General features: G+C 40.6%; 1 protein-coding gene across 3 annotated transcripts in view; it reads left to right on the top strand.

Moving 5' to 3' along the window:
• The window catches only part of LRRTM4 (leucine rich repeat transmembrane neuronal 4), a 419,213-nt gene extending 415,512 nt beyond the window's left edge, over nucleotides 1-3,701 (top strand). For 2 of the 3 annotated variants that reach the window (XM_033171753.1, XM_033171752.1), the window contains one exon: nucleotides 2,494-3,701. In XM_033171753.1, the coding sequence (XP_033027644.1) occupies nucleotides 2,494-2,715 (222 nt within the window). In that variant the 3' untranslated portion in view covers nucleotides 2,716-3,701. The remainder of the gene's footprint in view (nucleotides 1-2,493) is intronic. The other variant, XM_033171756.1, reaches the window with a different exon arrangement.
• The last annotated feature ends 12,916 nt before the right edge of the window (nucleotides 3,702-16,617 follow it).

Below are 16,617 nucleotides of genomic sequence, written 5' to 3'. Positions count from 1 at the left end.
TCCTGTCCATTATTGGAAAGAGTAGGGTGAAGTGGTTAGAGGGTCAAACTAGGACCAGGGACACCGAGGTTCAAAATCCCACGAAGATCACGAGGTGACACTCAGCCTAACGTAGCTCACAGAGTTGTGAATATAAAGAGAATTACCATTTTGAGCTCCTTGGAGGAAAGGCGGCATACAAATGTAATCAAGTTAATAAATATAAATTAAAGGTTGACAGTCATGGCTGGAACCTGAGTAGCTTTATGTTGTCACTGTCCTTAAATTTCTAAAATTGTTACCTTTTAAAGGCTACTTAGCCTAGTAGCTGTTACCAGATTTTGGTGCTGCAAATTCCATATGTTAGGTCAGGCATAGGCAAACTCCGGCCCTCCAGATTTTGGGACTACAATTCCCACCATCCCTGACTACTGGTCTTGTTAGTTAGGGATGATGGGAATTGTAGTCCCAAAATCTGGCGGGCCGGAGTTTGCCTATTGCTGTGTTAGGTGCACAGGAAGCCATCTTATACTGAGTCAGGCCATTGGTCCATCTAGCACAGTATTGTCTGCACTGACTGGCAACAGCTCCCTAGGGTTTCAGAGAGGAATCTTCCTTTTTCCTATGACGTTCTTACAATGTGTGTTGCGGGGGTGTTTGTTAATGAATTAGATAGAAAAATAGAAGCCTCTTTAACCAGGGGTGACAACTTTTGGGAACTCAGGGGACAGGTTTCCAAACAGACCTAGTGTGGAGAAATACTTCCTTTTGTCTGTCAACTTCACTGGACCCCAAATATTATGGGAGAGGAAGGGAAACTTATGAATCTCCGCTTTGGATGACACCTTCTAGCAGAAAAATATATTCTGATAAGGTAGCAGGGCATTCTCTGAACTCTTAGGGTTCCTCTCTGTGCCGTGGCGCAGAGTTTTTCTAACTTTTTGCCTTCCCAGCAGGAAATAAGTAACTCTTAAAACTTTTGAACTAGTTTTCTCTCTTCCTACTGAAAAGCAACCTTGATCAGAGAAGCAAAACATCCCAGGCTGGAGCTGAGGGGACAGTTTGGAAAAGTACTGAAAATATGGTTGAGAGGGTAATGGCGTTTGTGGGCCGTTTAGAGATAATGTTGTAATTCAGAAGCTTTTAACTCCTGTTTGGAGAAAAGAAACAAAGCCGTGATGTGCACTGGACCCCATCTGGTTAATGTCCTGTACGTTATTACTGTAAAAAAACAAACAAAACAAACCCACACAAAAACAGCCCACAAGGGCCTCAATCTCTAAACTAAACAGAACACAGAACAATGGTTTATAGTATCATAAAGAGCCTACTTTAAAGCTTGAGGGTGGAGGTTTTGTATAAACTGGTGGGAATCCCATTGCCTCTGAGGGGATTTTATTTCAGCATTTATCTTGGCTATCCTATCAATACTTCAGGAATGCATTGACTGTTGCCTCCCTGCCATTCAGCCATTGTGTAAAATTATGACATTTCAAGCTGAAGAAATCCTAGTATAAAATTCTAGGAGTCTTCCTTACCTCCCAATGGAGACAGGAAAGGGTAACTAAGACTTTGAAGATAGTAAGTTACTTCATTCATATTTGTTGCCTCATAAAAGTCACTTATTTTTGGTCAAGGTCATCTGTACATTGTCAATTTAAGATAATGGTTTACACACTCTTCTCTTTCTCATTCTGACTTTTTGGGTCCACATGTGTGACAGTGTGCACTCAGCCTTGTGTTATCCCCATGGTTCTCTGGATTGGGGTCCATATTCAATTTACAGAATCACCAACTTCTGACTTACTCCTATTTTACACAAATTAGTCCTCTGTCTCCTAGTCTTTCAGTGTGGGGGGTAAGATTTGTTCCTTTTGTTCTCGCTATTGGAAAAATGCCTTAAAACATTTTTATTTTACTGTATTTTATTATACACATTTGGTTTTCAGTGATTGACGAGCTTTATGGTATTTTATACATTTGCAAATCACTTAGATATTTTGTTTGTAGAAAGTGATGAACAAATGCTAATAATAATGCCACAAGCCTTCTCTGGCCTTCTATGCCACAGCTAGGGATGTCATAGAATCCCATAAGAAATTCCCACAAGTTACATGTTCATCAGGAATAGAAATCGCAAAAGCAGGCAGTATTTGCTATTCTTTATTTTTTTTTAAGTCCACAAATGGTTCCTAAATAGTTACGTTATTCCCTCCATTGTTTTTGATGTTTCCCTTCCGTTGAAATGCATTTAAATTGGTTACATTATTAATTATGTTAGTTTCAGCCAAAGCAGATAGTGAAACAAATAATGCAGGTTTCAGCGGAGGCAGAACTGGAGCACAATAGAAACAGTGCTGAATGTGATGAACACAGGTTAAGACAGAAATTTCTGCCTCCTTAGATCCCTAGCTCCATTGCATATTGTCTTTTCATTGCTAAAAGAAAAAAGAAAAATACGTGTTATTCTGCAATGATGCTGACATGCCTGTTTTTTCCCTCCCCTCTCTCTAGGTCCCTCACCATATGAAAACCTTGCCCTATTACAGCTACGACCAACCAGTGATTGGATATTGCCAGGCCCACAAACCCCTCCATGTAAATAAGGGATACGACACAATCTCCCGGGACCAGGCTGAAGCCACCAACTTGGAGTTGAGTCGAGACCACAGCTTCATTGCTACAATTGCACGTTCGGCTGCTCCAGCTATTTACATTGAGAGAATACCAAACTGATGGAATCTCTTTCCTGAGAATCAAGAGAGGTTGTGTATGGGAGGCTTCTTTTTTTTCTGGGGAGGGGGGAAACCTTCGAGTGAAGAGGAACAAGGAGAAGAAGACAACTCACCATTCCAGTTACAAACGTTTTGATGCAAACAACAGGAAAGGGGAACCCAATAAATAAATAAATGACACGTTGCTTGAGGACTGCCGTATAAGGAAATTCAGTCTAGTGACACTATAGTACCGACTGGAGAACTTGAGAATTTCCTTTGGCTTTAAACTGTCGAACTTCTTGGTGTACATATCAAAGAAAGATTGCTGAGTTCTTATATAAAAATGCGAGCGAACGAGCGAGAGAATTAGATTTCACTCTAGCAACATAAAGGGATGGATTAAAAGTTCTGTTTGTATATTTGGTTTTTCTACACTGCACGGTTCCTTCAAAGGGGAACCAGAGGTACCAATTAGGGGTGGGACGTGGGAGAACATAGAATGGAGTATGAGATATTGTTTATTGTTTATTACTCTTAGAAGTAACAGAAGGTTTCTTTATTTTTCCATTTGGGGGTGGGAGGGAGGGGAATAAACCAAACTGAGTCCCGTTTTCCTTTTCTTTTTTTTCCCCCTTGAGGGAGTGGAAGGCCAGTGTTATAATTTCAGATTCCAAACGTGGTTATGTTGAACCAAATGGACATTGGCAATTCCTGAAAAAAGAACCAAGAGGCAAAAACAGACAAACCTCGGGGTGCATGTACATTTAAAACACATGCTGTACATTATAGGGAAAGGGTGACTTTTAAGTTTTTTCCTATCTTCATTGTGCTTCATTGTTGACACTACAATTATGTTTAGGGCTCTATAATAAAAGAAAGAAAGAAAGAGGGAGCAGTTATTGATGACAAGAGAGCTCACACTTGAACAGGATAGCTGTGCTGAATGCAGGGGGAGAAGGGGACTTTGGGTATGGAAATATTCATTATATACCTGGAAATTGGGGGGGGCGGGGCGGGCTGAAAATTTGATGGCTGATGTGATTTAAGAAACAAACAAATGGGAGGATGTGTAACACTGTTTGATTTATTTTAATTAATTATTCTGATCAGTTAGCTTTTGTGTAGTTTTTATCAATAAAACGACAAAAAAAGTGGTGGGGGAAATAAACATAATATTTTGTGGTTGGGAAGCCACAGCTAAATGGATGATTCAGTGTTTTCTTTAGCTGTTTTATATTGTGACTTCTACAGTCTCTTGAGATGATACAAAGATTTAGACAGATGGGGGAAAAATGTGATGATGTTTCAAGATCCATGGGCAGAATCTGGCCAAGGCTGGGGGTTCCTATTATTATTGTTACTGTTATTATTGCCATTGCTGTTGTTTTCAGTGGGAGTAAGTTAAACACATGCTTAATGCTTCCACTGAGACCAGTGAGAAATCAAAGCTTTGGGGTGGATTGTGTTCTTATTTCTTCTTCACCCCACCCCCATGGAACCCCAATCTTATTTCATTATGCAGGGAAGAAAAGAAAAGCTGGCTGGATAACTTGTGGAAGCATGTGGTGGAAGTTTTTTCAAATCATGCTGACAAAAGTCAAACACTTATTTGGGCAACCCAAGAGGTTTAAAGTCAAACCCCTTAAGTGTGATCACCGACTTTCGTAAGAACGAGTACTGCACCGGGATTGGTTGGATTAAGATTGCATCATTGTTCACACTTCCCTAGTTTAACTCACAAAAAGTACAGAATTTTACAGTTGCACATTGACTATTGAAGCAGAACCAGAAACGGCTGGGATAGAGAAGAAACCTGTACTAGAATAATTTACACTATCAGCCAGTCCTAGATTGGGCAATGGTGTTAATTATTAGCACTCTAAGACAGCAGTCATTTAATTTCAGCATGGCGCTATAGAAAAATGGAACTGATAGCATCCCTGCCCAAAGGACTTACCATCTAGTGCTGCAACAATCTTCTCACCTACCATTCTAAGCAAATTCAAACGTCTGCCTTTAAAAGCACTTAAGTGATGGCTCAACTAGACATAAAACTTGGGATAGGGTGAGAAATTCAGTTGGTTTCTCCTAACAACTCTCAGCACCTTTAACAAACTAAGGTTCCCAAAGTTCCTTGAGGGAGGTAATGACTGCTAACATAGCGTAAGAGTGCTTTAAATGTATGGGGCAGATGTAGCCCTGGTGTGACCCTAACAGGCAACACACCCGGAAGAAACTATAAAGGAAAGGAAGGAGGAGCCAGCAGCATTCAAAATAACTTAGTGGCACCTGGTTGCTGCAAGAAAAAGTTTCATTTGGGCCATGTTTGGAGGTAAGAACATGCATGAGTGAATGGAATCAGAGTTAGCTTTTTGGATTCTGAAACAATGAGCTTCAGAACTTGCCTGCACTGAAGCTGTGTGCAGGCAGTAGATCTTCAGAATTTCCAGCCAATGGATGTGTTGATTGCCTGTGGTCCTCATGTTCATATATTGCACCTCAATGAACTCTATTTTTTTATTATTTATTTTTTTATTTTTTTAAATAATCTTTATTTCAAAATATTTTTGGGAAGAGGAAGAAACCTGTATATATATACAGGTGAAACTCGAAAAATTAGAATATTGTGGAAAAGTCCATTTATGTAAGCAATTGTTTTCATTAGCTACTGGAGTTTAATATATGAGATAGACTCATGACATGCGAAGTGAGATATGTCAAGCCTTTATTTGTTATAATTGTGATGATTATGGCATACAGCTGATGAAAACCCCAAAGTTGAAATTGTTAATTTGGGGCTCTCATCAGCTGTACGCCATAATCATCACAATTATAACAAATAAAGGCTTGACATATCTTGCTTCGCATGTCATGAGTCTATCTCATATATTAGTTTCACCTTTTAAGTTGAATTACTAAAAGAAACGAACCTTTCCACGATATTCTAATTTTTCGAGTTTCACCTGTATATTGTGTGTGTGTGTGTGTGTGTGTGTGTGTGTGTGTGTGTGTATGGCATGCCTAAAGCCAAAATGAACCAACAGAAAAATATGATGGAGCTATTCCATGTCAATGGTTCCAGGTAATATTCCCTACCACCATATCCAGTTACAGTTGGAAGGGATGAACATATATGCGTATATATGATCCTGGGATAGCTCAGTCAGTAGAGCATGGGACTCTTAATCTCCAGGTAGTGGGTTCCAGCCCCACACTAGGCAAAATATTCTTGCATTGCAGGGGCTTCACCAGGTGGCCCTTGAGGTCCCTTCCAACTCGACAATTCTGTGATTCTACTTGTATACAGAAAGCCACGTTTGATCCCCGGCATCCCCACGTAAGGTGGGAAATGTCCCCTGCCTGAAACCCTGGAGAGCTATTGCCATTGGTCTGCTAGATGGATTGAAGATGAGATTCAGTAGAAGGCTGTCCTACATTCCTAAACAATGGGCTGCATCTAGCTAAGTTATACTCAGGATAGACCCACTGAAGTTAATGGACATAGGTTAGTCATGCCCATTAATTTCAACTGCTCTATTTGGAGTAGAAGTAACATTGGTTACAATCAAATGGTAGCAAAGCTAGGAAAGACTCTGGAAAGTCAATGACTGAAAGGAGGCATCAGAGAATTAGATGGGTAAATGGTCTTATTCAGTATTCAGGCAACCTTATATGTTTGCTTTGGCTGTAGCCATCAAATGTACTGGTTTCACTCTTCTTCCCTTTCTCCCTCCCTCCAACAATGGCAAAACTATCCAAAATTGTTGGGACTTTTCTTTTTTAAAAGTCTTATCTTTTAGTAGAGATGGCCGAACCCTCCTTGGCTCAGTTCAGAACTGGGCTCAGTAAACTGAGCTACTTCCTGCTGAAAAATATTGGGGTAGCGATGAATCCTGTTTTTTTAAAAAAATTGTTAATTTTTACCAGAAATTCTATGCTCATCGTGAAGCAATGTTTTTAATGTTTAATGTTTAATTATTTTTTATACATGTTGGAAGCTGCCTAGAGTGGCTGGGGCAACCCAGTCAGGTGGGCGGGGTATTAATGATGTTCTTGCTGCTGCTGCTGCTGTTGAATCGGAGAAATGTTTGAGGGTATGCAATCCCTCTCCTCCCCCCAAAAAACCCAGTCTATATTCGTTTATTGGACATACATTTTTCAGCAGTCTGCAGTGGTACAGCCCAGTTACAGTTTTTATCATTGCAATGAGAGCTAGATTCCCAATCCTTTTTTGGCCCCAGGGGCATGTTTGGAAAACTAGTAAACTGTTGTGAGGATCACAAAATACCCGTTTCACAGAAGAAGAAATGCTGGTGTTCAGATGCCCTCCCCAGAAAAGAAAGCAGGGCAGAACATTTACACAACCCAAAACAGAATAAAACAGACAAAATAACTGGTAAGATCTCCCTCGCACACACAAAAAGGCAACTCCCCCCCCCTCTCTATATATATATGATATGGAGTAGCAGGAGATGCTGTGATGCCCACAACAAACATGCTGGAGACCTCAGCTCTAGAATACAGAACATCAGGTGGGGGGGGGGGTCTTCAGATAATCTCGTTCTCTGTCAGACTGCATCCCTTTTCGACCTCATAGATATGATTTTTGTTACTGAATAATGGAACAGAACAAGGTTTTCACAATTAAAAATCAATGCAACGGATAAATGAGAAGGGGGAAAATCTGTGAGTTTAACAAAAAGACCCAACGGATGTAAACAGGACATCAACAGGGCTTGGCTCAAGAATTGGCAGCCTTTAGCTAGGAATCCAGGTGCACAGCGTGTGCTAGGAAAGGCAAGGGCGGAAGTATTTCTCATTCATTATTTAATGGTGCCTGAACCATCTCCTGTATACTTCCTACTCTGTGGGCTCATTCTGCATAGAAAAGCCATTCACAAACTGATCTTTGCAGACAGCTCTTGGGAACCTGGTGTTTGAGTCAGGGCTGCAGCATTTCCCTATTCTAGCCTTCTGCCACCCACACAAGCAGTCAATGAACTGACGATTCTGCTGATGGCTGTTTATGCGTCATCAGAGGAGCCAGGCAACCCTGCCAACAATCCTGTCTATCCCTTTTCTCTTCCAAGGGGACATTTGGAAGGATTAATCAGTTAATTGTTTGCACAGAGATGGATGCAAAGACAAATCTGCATTACACTGTAGCGGGCACCAAAAATGTAAAAGCTCAGACACATCTCTCTCTCCGCCTAAAAAGAGGTGCAATTGACTCTCTTGTAGAAATCTGACCTATAAAGACCCTCCTTAATTCCATTCAAGGAAGTGGGCTTTAAAGTACTTCGGGATATGATCCAACCATGTTTAAGGATGTTGGACTTTTCATATTTTACAGACAAACAATAGGGAAGCATGTAATCTGAGCACAGGACAGCAAATACTTTTACATCCATAGAAACAAGTGCCCAAATTAACCTGGCAAAGCATTGCCAGTCTTTTGATTCGGAGGTTTGTTTTTGTTTTTAACTTGTTGAGATTGTGAGTACAAACAAAATCGAAAATTCTTTCTAGTAGCACCTTAGAGACCAACTGAGTTTGTTCCTGGTATGAGCTTTCGTGTGCATGCACACTTCTTCAGAAGAAGAAGAAGTGTGCATGCACACGAAAGCTCATACCAGGAACAAACTCAGTTGGTCTCTAAGGTGCTACTAGAAAGAATTTTCGATTTTGTTTTGACTATGGCAGACCAACACGGCTACCCACCTGTAGATTGTGAGTAGTGAAGGAGGGGTAGAATCTGGTGAGCTGTGATTCTGAAATGGACTCGCCTAATCTGATCTGCCCAGATCAATGGAGAGAGTCAAATTCTCTCAGTCTCAGAAGGCATGCAAGGGTGACCGTCTGTCTTCTTTAGAAATAATTTCCGCTTCCTGAAGGAGGATAGCTAATGCACGGGGCTCCTAATACTGCACACGTTGAAATCAATATAGCATTTTCCACAGGAAATATTGTACTGTAACCATAGGAGCCAACTCCTAGTGTTCGATGTCCCTTCAGCCCCACTCCCCAATAAGATATTTAAGGAGGCTACCTCCACAGTTGATGGGCATTGCCATTCAAATGATGTGTGTGTGTATGTGTGCCACATCATGTGATCAATTATGCAGGGTGGTGCTTACCTGTCCCCCCCCCAATATTTTATTCAAGTTGGCACCTCTGACCGTAACTTTTAGGATGAAATTGCATATTTCACACACATTCACATTTTTAAAATATATTTTACATTCAGTTTCCCTAAAGACTCTAAGGGGATAATTGAATGTAAAATTAGATTTGCTGGGGGGGGGGGATATGGAAGTTAATTGCCCGTGTCTACTCAGAAGTAAACCCAACTCAGTTCAATGGGTTATTCCCAGGTTGGTAGGTAGGTAGGTAGGTAGGTATATACATACAGGATTGCAGCCTAACTGCCTTATTATATATGTATTTACATTGCATTGCTTTTTGTTTCGTTTCAGTATTCTGATTTTCTTGTGTCTCTGAGGTTTGACTGGACCACAAGGTTTAACCCAGATCTTGCTGTCATGCTTCAGAAAACAGCCTGCCTCAATCCAAGGCATTTTGAAGGCTGCCCTTTTCCATTCAGGGTCCACTCAAGTCTACTTCATCCCACCATGCAATTCACAATAAGAAAAATAAAATGAAACAGCTATATTTTGTATCCCTCTTGGCAGGAGTGTGTGAAATTTGTGGGCCTACTAGCTGCTCCAGATTGGCTAAAGCCTCCCAAATTCCAGGCAAATAGGACCAGGAGCTTTTTCTGCTGGACACCTTTATATTGATTTGTTTAATTTTATTTATTAAAAAAGCAAGCTTTCGTTTTTGCTTTGAGGCAGACTTAAATAAAATATGCAGGCAGTGTTACCCCTTCTGGGGGCATTTATTCTTCTAAATTCCAGAAGGATAACTGCACCTCAGCTATTACAGTTCTAGGTAATGCTGTGCCAAAATCTGCCTTCCAGTTTCTCAAAACATCTCTTCATCTGCTTCTATTTTTCTGCTTTGTTCTCGGGGCACATTGAAATGTCTTTGGGGGAGGGGCTTTGAGCTTTTGTTATAATTTCAAGGTGGTCAAGAGTAGTGTCTGTTTTTCTTTCAAGTATTAATGGAATTCTCCATCTGCCTTTTCCTCACTATGGTGCTTGCTGTCCCCCAATACTTCACTCCAGGGCATTATCTTTCCTTTCAACAGAAACTTGTCTGTAGCATTATTATTATTATTATTTTTAATGTACTGTATGGATCATCAAGGCAGTATGAAGCATTCCTGGCTTCTCCATTTTAACTCGCACCACCTTGTGCAGATCCCACTTTGCCTCTGAAATATTGATTATGCGTGAAATGCAGCTAAGGCAAGAAATTGTAGTCATGGGAAAAGCTCAGAGAGCTAAAGAGGGCAATGAACCTCTGCTCTGTGCAACCAGATATCCTATCCAAAACTCTGCCCAGTTTCTAGTGTCTCTTCATACATTGCCTTTGTAGGGTTGTACCTACGGTATTTTAAAGTATGAAATGTGGATGCAGGGAATTAGAATTTTCAAATACATGTGATATTCGCAATTCTTGTTAGGGAACCAGGATTGTTGCAGAGCCAAAATAGCAGAAGATTCATAAAGGATGACCTTAGGAAGATGGGCAATTTTCACTTGGAAAACTGCACAAGGGAAAGGGTTAACCCCCTCCTCTGGCACCGTAGCCCCAGTAGGATTTTTAACATCACCTGACTGTAATTAAACTTCTGAAAATCAGCAGGAAATCCAATCATTTGGTCTGTGTAATGCATGAAACAGCCCTAAGCCTTCAACATAAATTTGATTCTGTTGCTTGGAGACTCTTAACTACAGAGCTGAGGTTGTATAAGGTAGCCTTCCACACGGAACCATTTGGCTGCTGCTGCTTCTTTTTACAAAATATTGTTTTAATCCCCTTCCTCTTTGCAATGACATCACATGAAGCCGCATAATCCATGTTTAAAAGGTAATATTATTCTGCTCTGACCAAATGTATCATACTCACGTGTGAAAGAAACCACTCTGCTAAGGGGAAGTCTTGGACACTTTGCTTCTCAGAACTAAATATAAAAATTGACGTAGTGTGTTTGAAAAAGTCAGGCCCACCTGTTCATTTGTATTCAACAGCCACATTTCTATAGTCATGGGAGTGTGTGTGTGTGTGTAGGGGGATGTCATTCACCACAGAAGTGGAATATAAAACTATATTTTCAGCCACTGCACCAGTGCTAACCTCTCCCACATACCCTCTTGCCATACCCTTCCCTGTTCATCCTTAGAATGCTTGAAAAATCTGATTACTGTAATTTCAATCAAAATGGACCCAATCCATACCTCCTGGACTATTTTTTTTTTAAAAAAGGTAAAGGACCCCTGGATGATTAAGTCCAGTCAAACTTGACTATGGGGTGCGATGCTCATCTCGCTATCAGGCTGAGGGAGCCAACTAATGTGTGTATCAGAATTATACTTTGGATACATACAAGATATAATACAGTATGAGACATATTAAGTATTTAAATAGTATTTTGTGATAAAATGTGTATTTATAAGCCTATTTAAATATCAATTCAAATATTAATTTCCATACAAGTCTCATTTTAAAAAAGAAAAAGAACATTGCTTCAAATTAATGCTGAAATAGGACAGAACAAACTTATTAATGAACATGCAGGAAGTTGACACAGACCAGTATAGCAGAGTCCAACAATATCTAATTCTTCCTAGTTCTTGAGTCACTGTCGCAATATTGCACCAGCGTTTGTAATCACGTCTAACCCTCAACTGGTGAAGTTTCATGCACCAGGGGGCAGTCCCTCAAAGAGAGTCACTGCCAGTGTGGCAAAATGCCAATTATTATTTCTGGAAGAAGTCCATACAGTTTTCCACTGAGGAGCTCAGCGTGTAAGAGGACCAGCTTGAACGGTATTATGGCACACTGGGGCTGATTATTTTTATGGGTAGTTTTCTGAGGATAGTTGTATAGTTCAAAAATGAATAGGAAGGTTCATTTTGTAACTTTCAGCTGCACCAAACACTCTGGATATTTATTGCCCATTCCAGTTATTGTACATAGTGACATTTGAAAATAACTTAACATATATTTGCAGTGTGTTTAGCATTTTATGTGAGATAAATTACTGGCAAACATTTATAAAGCATTTATGAGACATGCAAACATTTGCTAAATGATTTATAAAGTCAGCTTGCACAGTGCAAAGTAATGGCAGGGTTACGTATAAATCCTTTGGTAAATATTTTCTCTGCATCAATATTGCTGATATTAATTAGTTTACAGTTTATCTACAAGTGCTTGTTGGATGATTTACACACCCTCATCCTAAGGGTTTGAAATACGAGGCAGAATTAAGTACCTTTCCCATTAACATTTCTGACACTTGTTTCTCACCAGGTCTAGAGGCATGCCTCAAGATATCCCGGAAAGTATCCTTAAGTCAATGCAACATTCACATAACCTCTTAGTTGTGCCAGGACCTATAACAAATTTATTTCATTAGGTTCCAGTACTGTGATAGACATATAAATCCAACAAGTGAGTTCCATTATTCTCCCAGCTCCTTCGGATTATTTTAACACAGCCTTATATAGCTCTTCCTGCAACCATAGCATCTAAATCCACACTGGCTAAGCAGCTAGTCATCAAGAAACTTATTTAGCTCCACTTCCCAAAATGCTTACCTGTATATAGCCTCTTAAACCACCAACTTGTGTACAGAGGAAATTGGTGGAGCAGGAGCAATTATTGAAAGTAACAAGGAGCAGGCATTATCTAGCAATTTATTGCAATGATGGAAAGTGGTGGTGGTGGAGTAAGTCTCGCCATTAAGAGAAACACTAGCACATATTCCTTTCCTCTAAGGGTTTTCAATGCGTTTGTTGTTGCAGTGATTTTATCAACAGCTTGACCACCATTTTGTATTCTCCACAGTTCCCTCGACCTCACAAATTCTGGATCATTGTGAAATGCCTCTTGGTTGACTTGATAAAGGATGGAGATATGTGGGTTTATCTTCGTGTGTGCATGTGCATGCAAGAATCTCTGAGATTTGCATGGCACAATATCCCCATTTGTACAAAGGTAAGAGTGGTATCCATTGATCTACCCACTTTTGCCTCGGAGACTGCTCAGTGCTGGCATGAACACACACCCATCAGAAGGTTGCCTCAGAGGAAATGCAACCCTCAGTCTGAAAAAGGTTCCCTATGACTTCATTAATGCACCAGTTCCATTCTGGAAAGAAGACCAGGTAACTTGAAACTGCAAAATCTTGGAATAATTTTTGCTGAACAGTATTTGAAAACCATTTCTATTCCCACTTCTGTCATCCATAGCATCAGCCTGAACAGACAGTTCTGTTCAATTGGTCAATGGGTATCTTCAGTTAACTGTGCATATTTCTTCCTTATCTATCCCTCCTTGCCAGCATGTGTCCTCAGGTAAGATGGGACTATGTACCTTCCGTCTCCTACTCTCACCTCCATCAGTGTCAGACCCCTCTTTCCATAAAACATTTCCATGGTTGCCACATTGCTGAATTGAACACTATTGCCATATTTACGAAGCTATGTGTTATCCGAATTCCATTTTTATTCTAATGGAAACTTTCCATGAAAGCAAGGAAATTGTGCACAGGTGTGCTGCTTGGAATGAAGTTATAAGTAAAACTCTAGATCAACAGGCTGATAAGCTACAAATGAAGGTCGGCATAGACTCTTCCTTTCATTCTATATCCACATATATATTTCATTTTTTTTAATGAAACCTTTCTTTGTGTTATCTGTTGTTGGAAGGGCATCCGGGCTAGCCTTAAGGGGTGGCTGTGAGAATATTGCAAAGTTTAAGGTCTAAGCAAAACAATCAATCCTTTTACACAGCCCTAAGGTACAAATATTGGACGATTTGCTTTGTGCTTTATAGCCACTCCACAGGTTCACATTTGATTCCTGAAGTGCCTTCCTATGGGATACCACCAATTCAAGTAACAGATCTTTGTAAACAGTTACAATAAACAAAGATACTGTGTGAGCCAACCATGTCTTTGCATTATGTCCTTATCAGACTTTACTTATGTGTGACCTTTAAATATTGCTTTTCAAAATGTATTCACAAAATGGTTTACAATATATGAAGAACATGAACACAAAGCTGTGTGTGGAGATTGTGTCTGAGGAATGGGGCACATGCAGACCATGTCTGCACATTGGCCAGTGTGAGGCAACAAATCAAGGGCTGTGTAAGTCCAGTGTCTGACCTCATCTGCCTCTTTTGAATCATGTCTCAGCACCCACCCAGCTATCTTACATTACATTTGTAACATTTGGTTGGGAAAGGACTCCATGACCTTTTGTAGGACTAAGTGGATTTCCCTTCTTCTTCTTCTTCTTCTTCTTCTTCTTCTTCTTCTTCTTCTTCTTCTTCTTCTTCTTTTTCTTCTTCTTCTTTGCATACCAACTAACTTGGAAGCAGTAGCAGACCCATATGCCACACACACAAACACACACACAAACATTTTACATTTTAAAAACCCAAAACAACCATCTCGCTGTCCTGATTTTATTAAAATTAAAACTACTTCATTTAAGAAAAACAAGGAATCACAGCAATAGCAGAACAATAAGCTGCCACCCCCATCTTCCAGTGCTCAAAGGTTGGCTGAGGGTACCACTTCTGAAACAAATGATATGTGAAACCATTCAGCAGCAGTTTCTCCCACCAATGGCCTCACAAAACTAGGATGAAAAGGGAACTATTTGTTTTGTGAAAAGCAGCCAGTGATATGGCTGACTTCGCCTTCTAAAGGAGGGCATTCTGAATTGCTAGAGTGACTATTGAGAAGTCCCTGCTCTTAGCAAATGGCAATATATCCAGAATACATTATAGAACTTTTGTCAAGGGCTCTCTGGCAGATCTCAGCTCATGTGGGAAGAGGATTTACATTGAAGGATGCTTTCCCTTAGATAGATAGCAAATAAATACTAACAGTGTTGAGGGTCTGGTCAAAGCAATTTGTCCTGTTAATGCGGCATCCTAAACATCACAGGTTTAGGCTGCAGCCTTTGATTTGTTGTGCCTTTTTGTGCAAAGAAAAAAGTCCTTTCGAAGTAGCAGTTGTGTAAAGTGGAGACAGTGATGATTGGGGCACCTAAAATGATTGATGCGTGACATTATGGTTGCTGCTGGCAATATCCACCAAATAATGTGGCTACTGAGAGTCCAGGATGATATGTGCAAGACATGTCTGCTGTCAGGACTAGAGAAATGACCCTGAAAGCTAGGAACAACAAGAAGAGGCTTAAGGTCTCTGCCACTTGGCATTTTCTGTAACATCCCATCAGGTACTCAAGCACAAGAGCCATTGAGCCAGGTGCCGGAGGGTTAGCCACCTCTGACTAAGATGGATAGGACATTCTGGCTGTGCATTTTTGTGATGTCAGAGACCTCTGAGCAGCATGGAAGGTGAACCTGAGATTGCAGACAAATAGCTTATTTGCTTCAATTATTTATTTCATAAAATTTATACACCACTTGATCCTTTAAAAAATTCTCAAAGGGGTTTACAAATAGAATAAAACAAAAAAATTATCAGTAAAAAAAAACCAGTTTGAAACCATTATTTAAAACCTTCAGTGATAAACAAGAAACAGATTACCAGGGTAGACTTACTAAACAAAAATGTTTTAGCAGGCAATGAAAAGAATAAAGTGAAGACATCTGTCTGATGTCAATAGTCAGGAAGTATCAAAGTATGCGCACTGCCACACTAAAAGATTGATTCTATTACAAATACTGTTTACTTGCACTGAAGTCCTGTGAACTTCAGTGCAAACCAAGAAATAAAAGCTTACCAAACATGTTGATACATTATCCATAATCCTGGGCACACCAGTGTCCTATCAGTGGTTACGAGAGTGCTCATATAAGAAGGGACGGGGAGCATCACAACTGGGGTCCATGCGTGGCCCTCCAGGCTTCTCTATCTGGCCCATAGGACTCTCCTTAGACCATACACCCTCTAGAGGCCTACACCCCACCAGCCCTGCTTTGCATTTTCCTTGAGTGCTTTTGCCTGGCTGGAAGGTGTCCTTGAACTCTGATTATCTTTTTAGTTGCCTGGATGGAGGACAGAGAGGGGTGCATCAGTGTGCCAGGGGTGCCAACTTGAATAAAATATTGGGCGTGCCAGGTAAGACCCGCCCCTCAAATAATCAATCACAAGACATGGTGCATGCACACCATTTGAATAGCAATGCCTATCAACTTTGGGGGGGGTGCGACCCCCTCAAATATTTTATGGGGGGCAAGGGGACCTCACCCCTTGGAGTTAGCTCCAAGGCCAGAAATGAATCTAGACAGTTCAGGGTGATCTGAGCATTGTTTGACTCAGGTTCAGACAGCATTGGATTGGGTGGCCCAGAGTAATTGGGGTGGGGGTGGGAAACTGTGAAGAGACCAAGGATGACCTATCTGACTAGCTGCATCTTCCTGAGAGAAGGCAGGTGTTTCTGCCCAGTCTCTCTTTCTTCCTGCCCAATGTCACTCCCCAAAAGCAGCACCATGCAGGGTATAGTATTCCATCCTGCACAATGCAGGCTTTCACAACAGGCTTCCCTGAAGAGAAGGTACTCTCAAGCAAGTGGCACTGATATATTCTCAAGAAGGTATAGCCAGTCTCAATGGCTGCTGTGGAAGCCTGACCAGTCACAAAATGGTGGTCACAGAGAGCATGGTCAGTCACAAAATACATTATTGAAACAAAACACCAATTTCACAGAAGGCAAGCCCATGGGCAATAATTAGCTCCAGAAACTGAGCCCCCAAACATGAAACCATATACTTGACTCGTTTTTTTTTAACTGTTCTAACAGTTTTC

This window comes from Lacerta agilis, chromosome 15 (genome assembly GCF_009819535.1).
Source record: "Lacerta agilis isolate rLacAgi1 chromosome 15, rLacAgi1.pri, whole genome shotgun sequence".
NCBI lineage: Eukaryota > Metazoa > Chordata > Lepidosauria > Squamata > Lacertidae > Lacerta > Lacerta agilis.
Note: the sequence above shows the minus strand (reverse complement) of the source record. Positions and strands in the feature narration are given on the sequence as shown.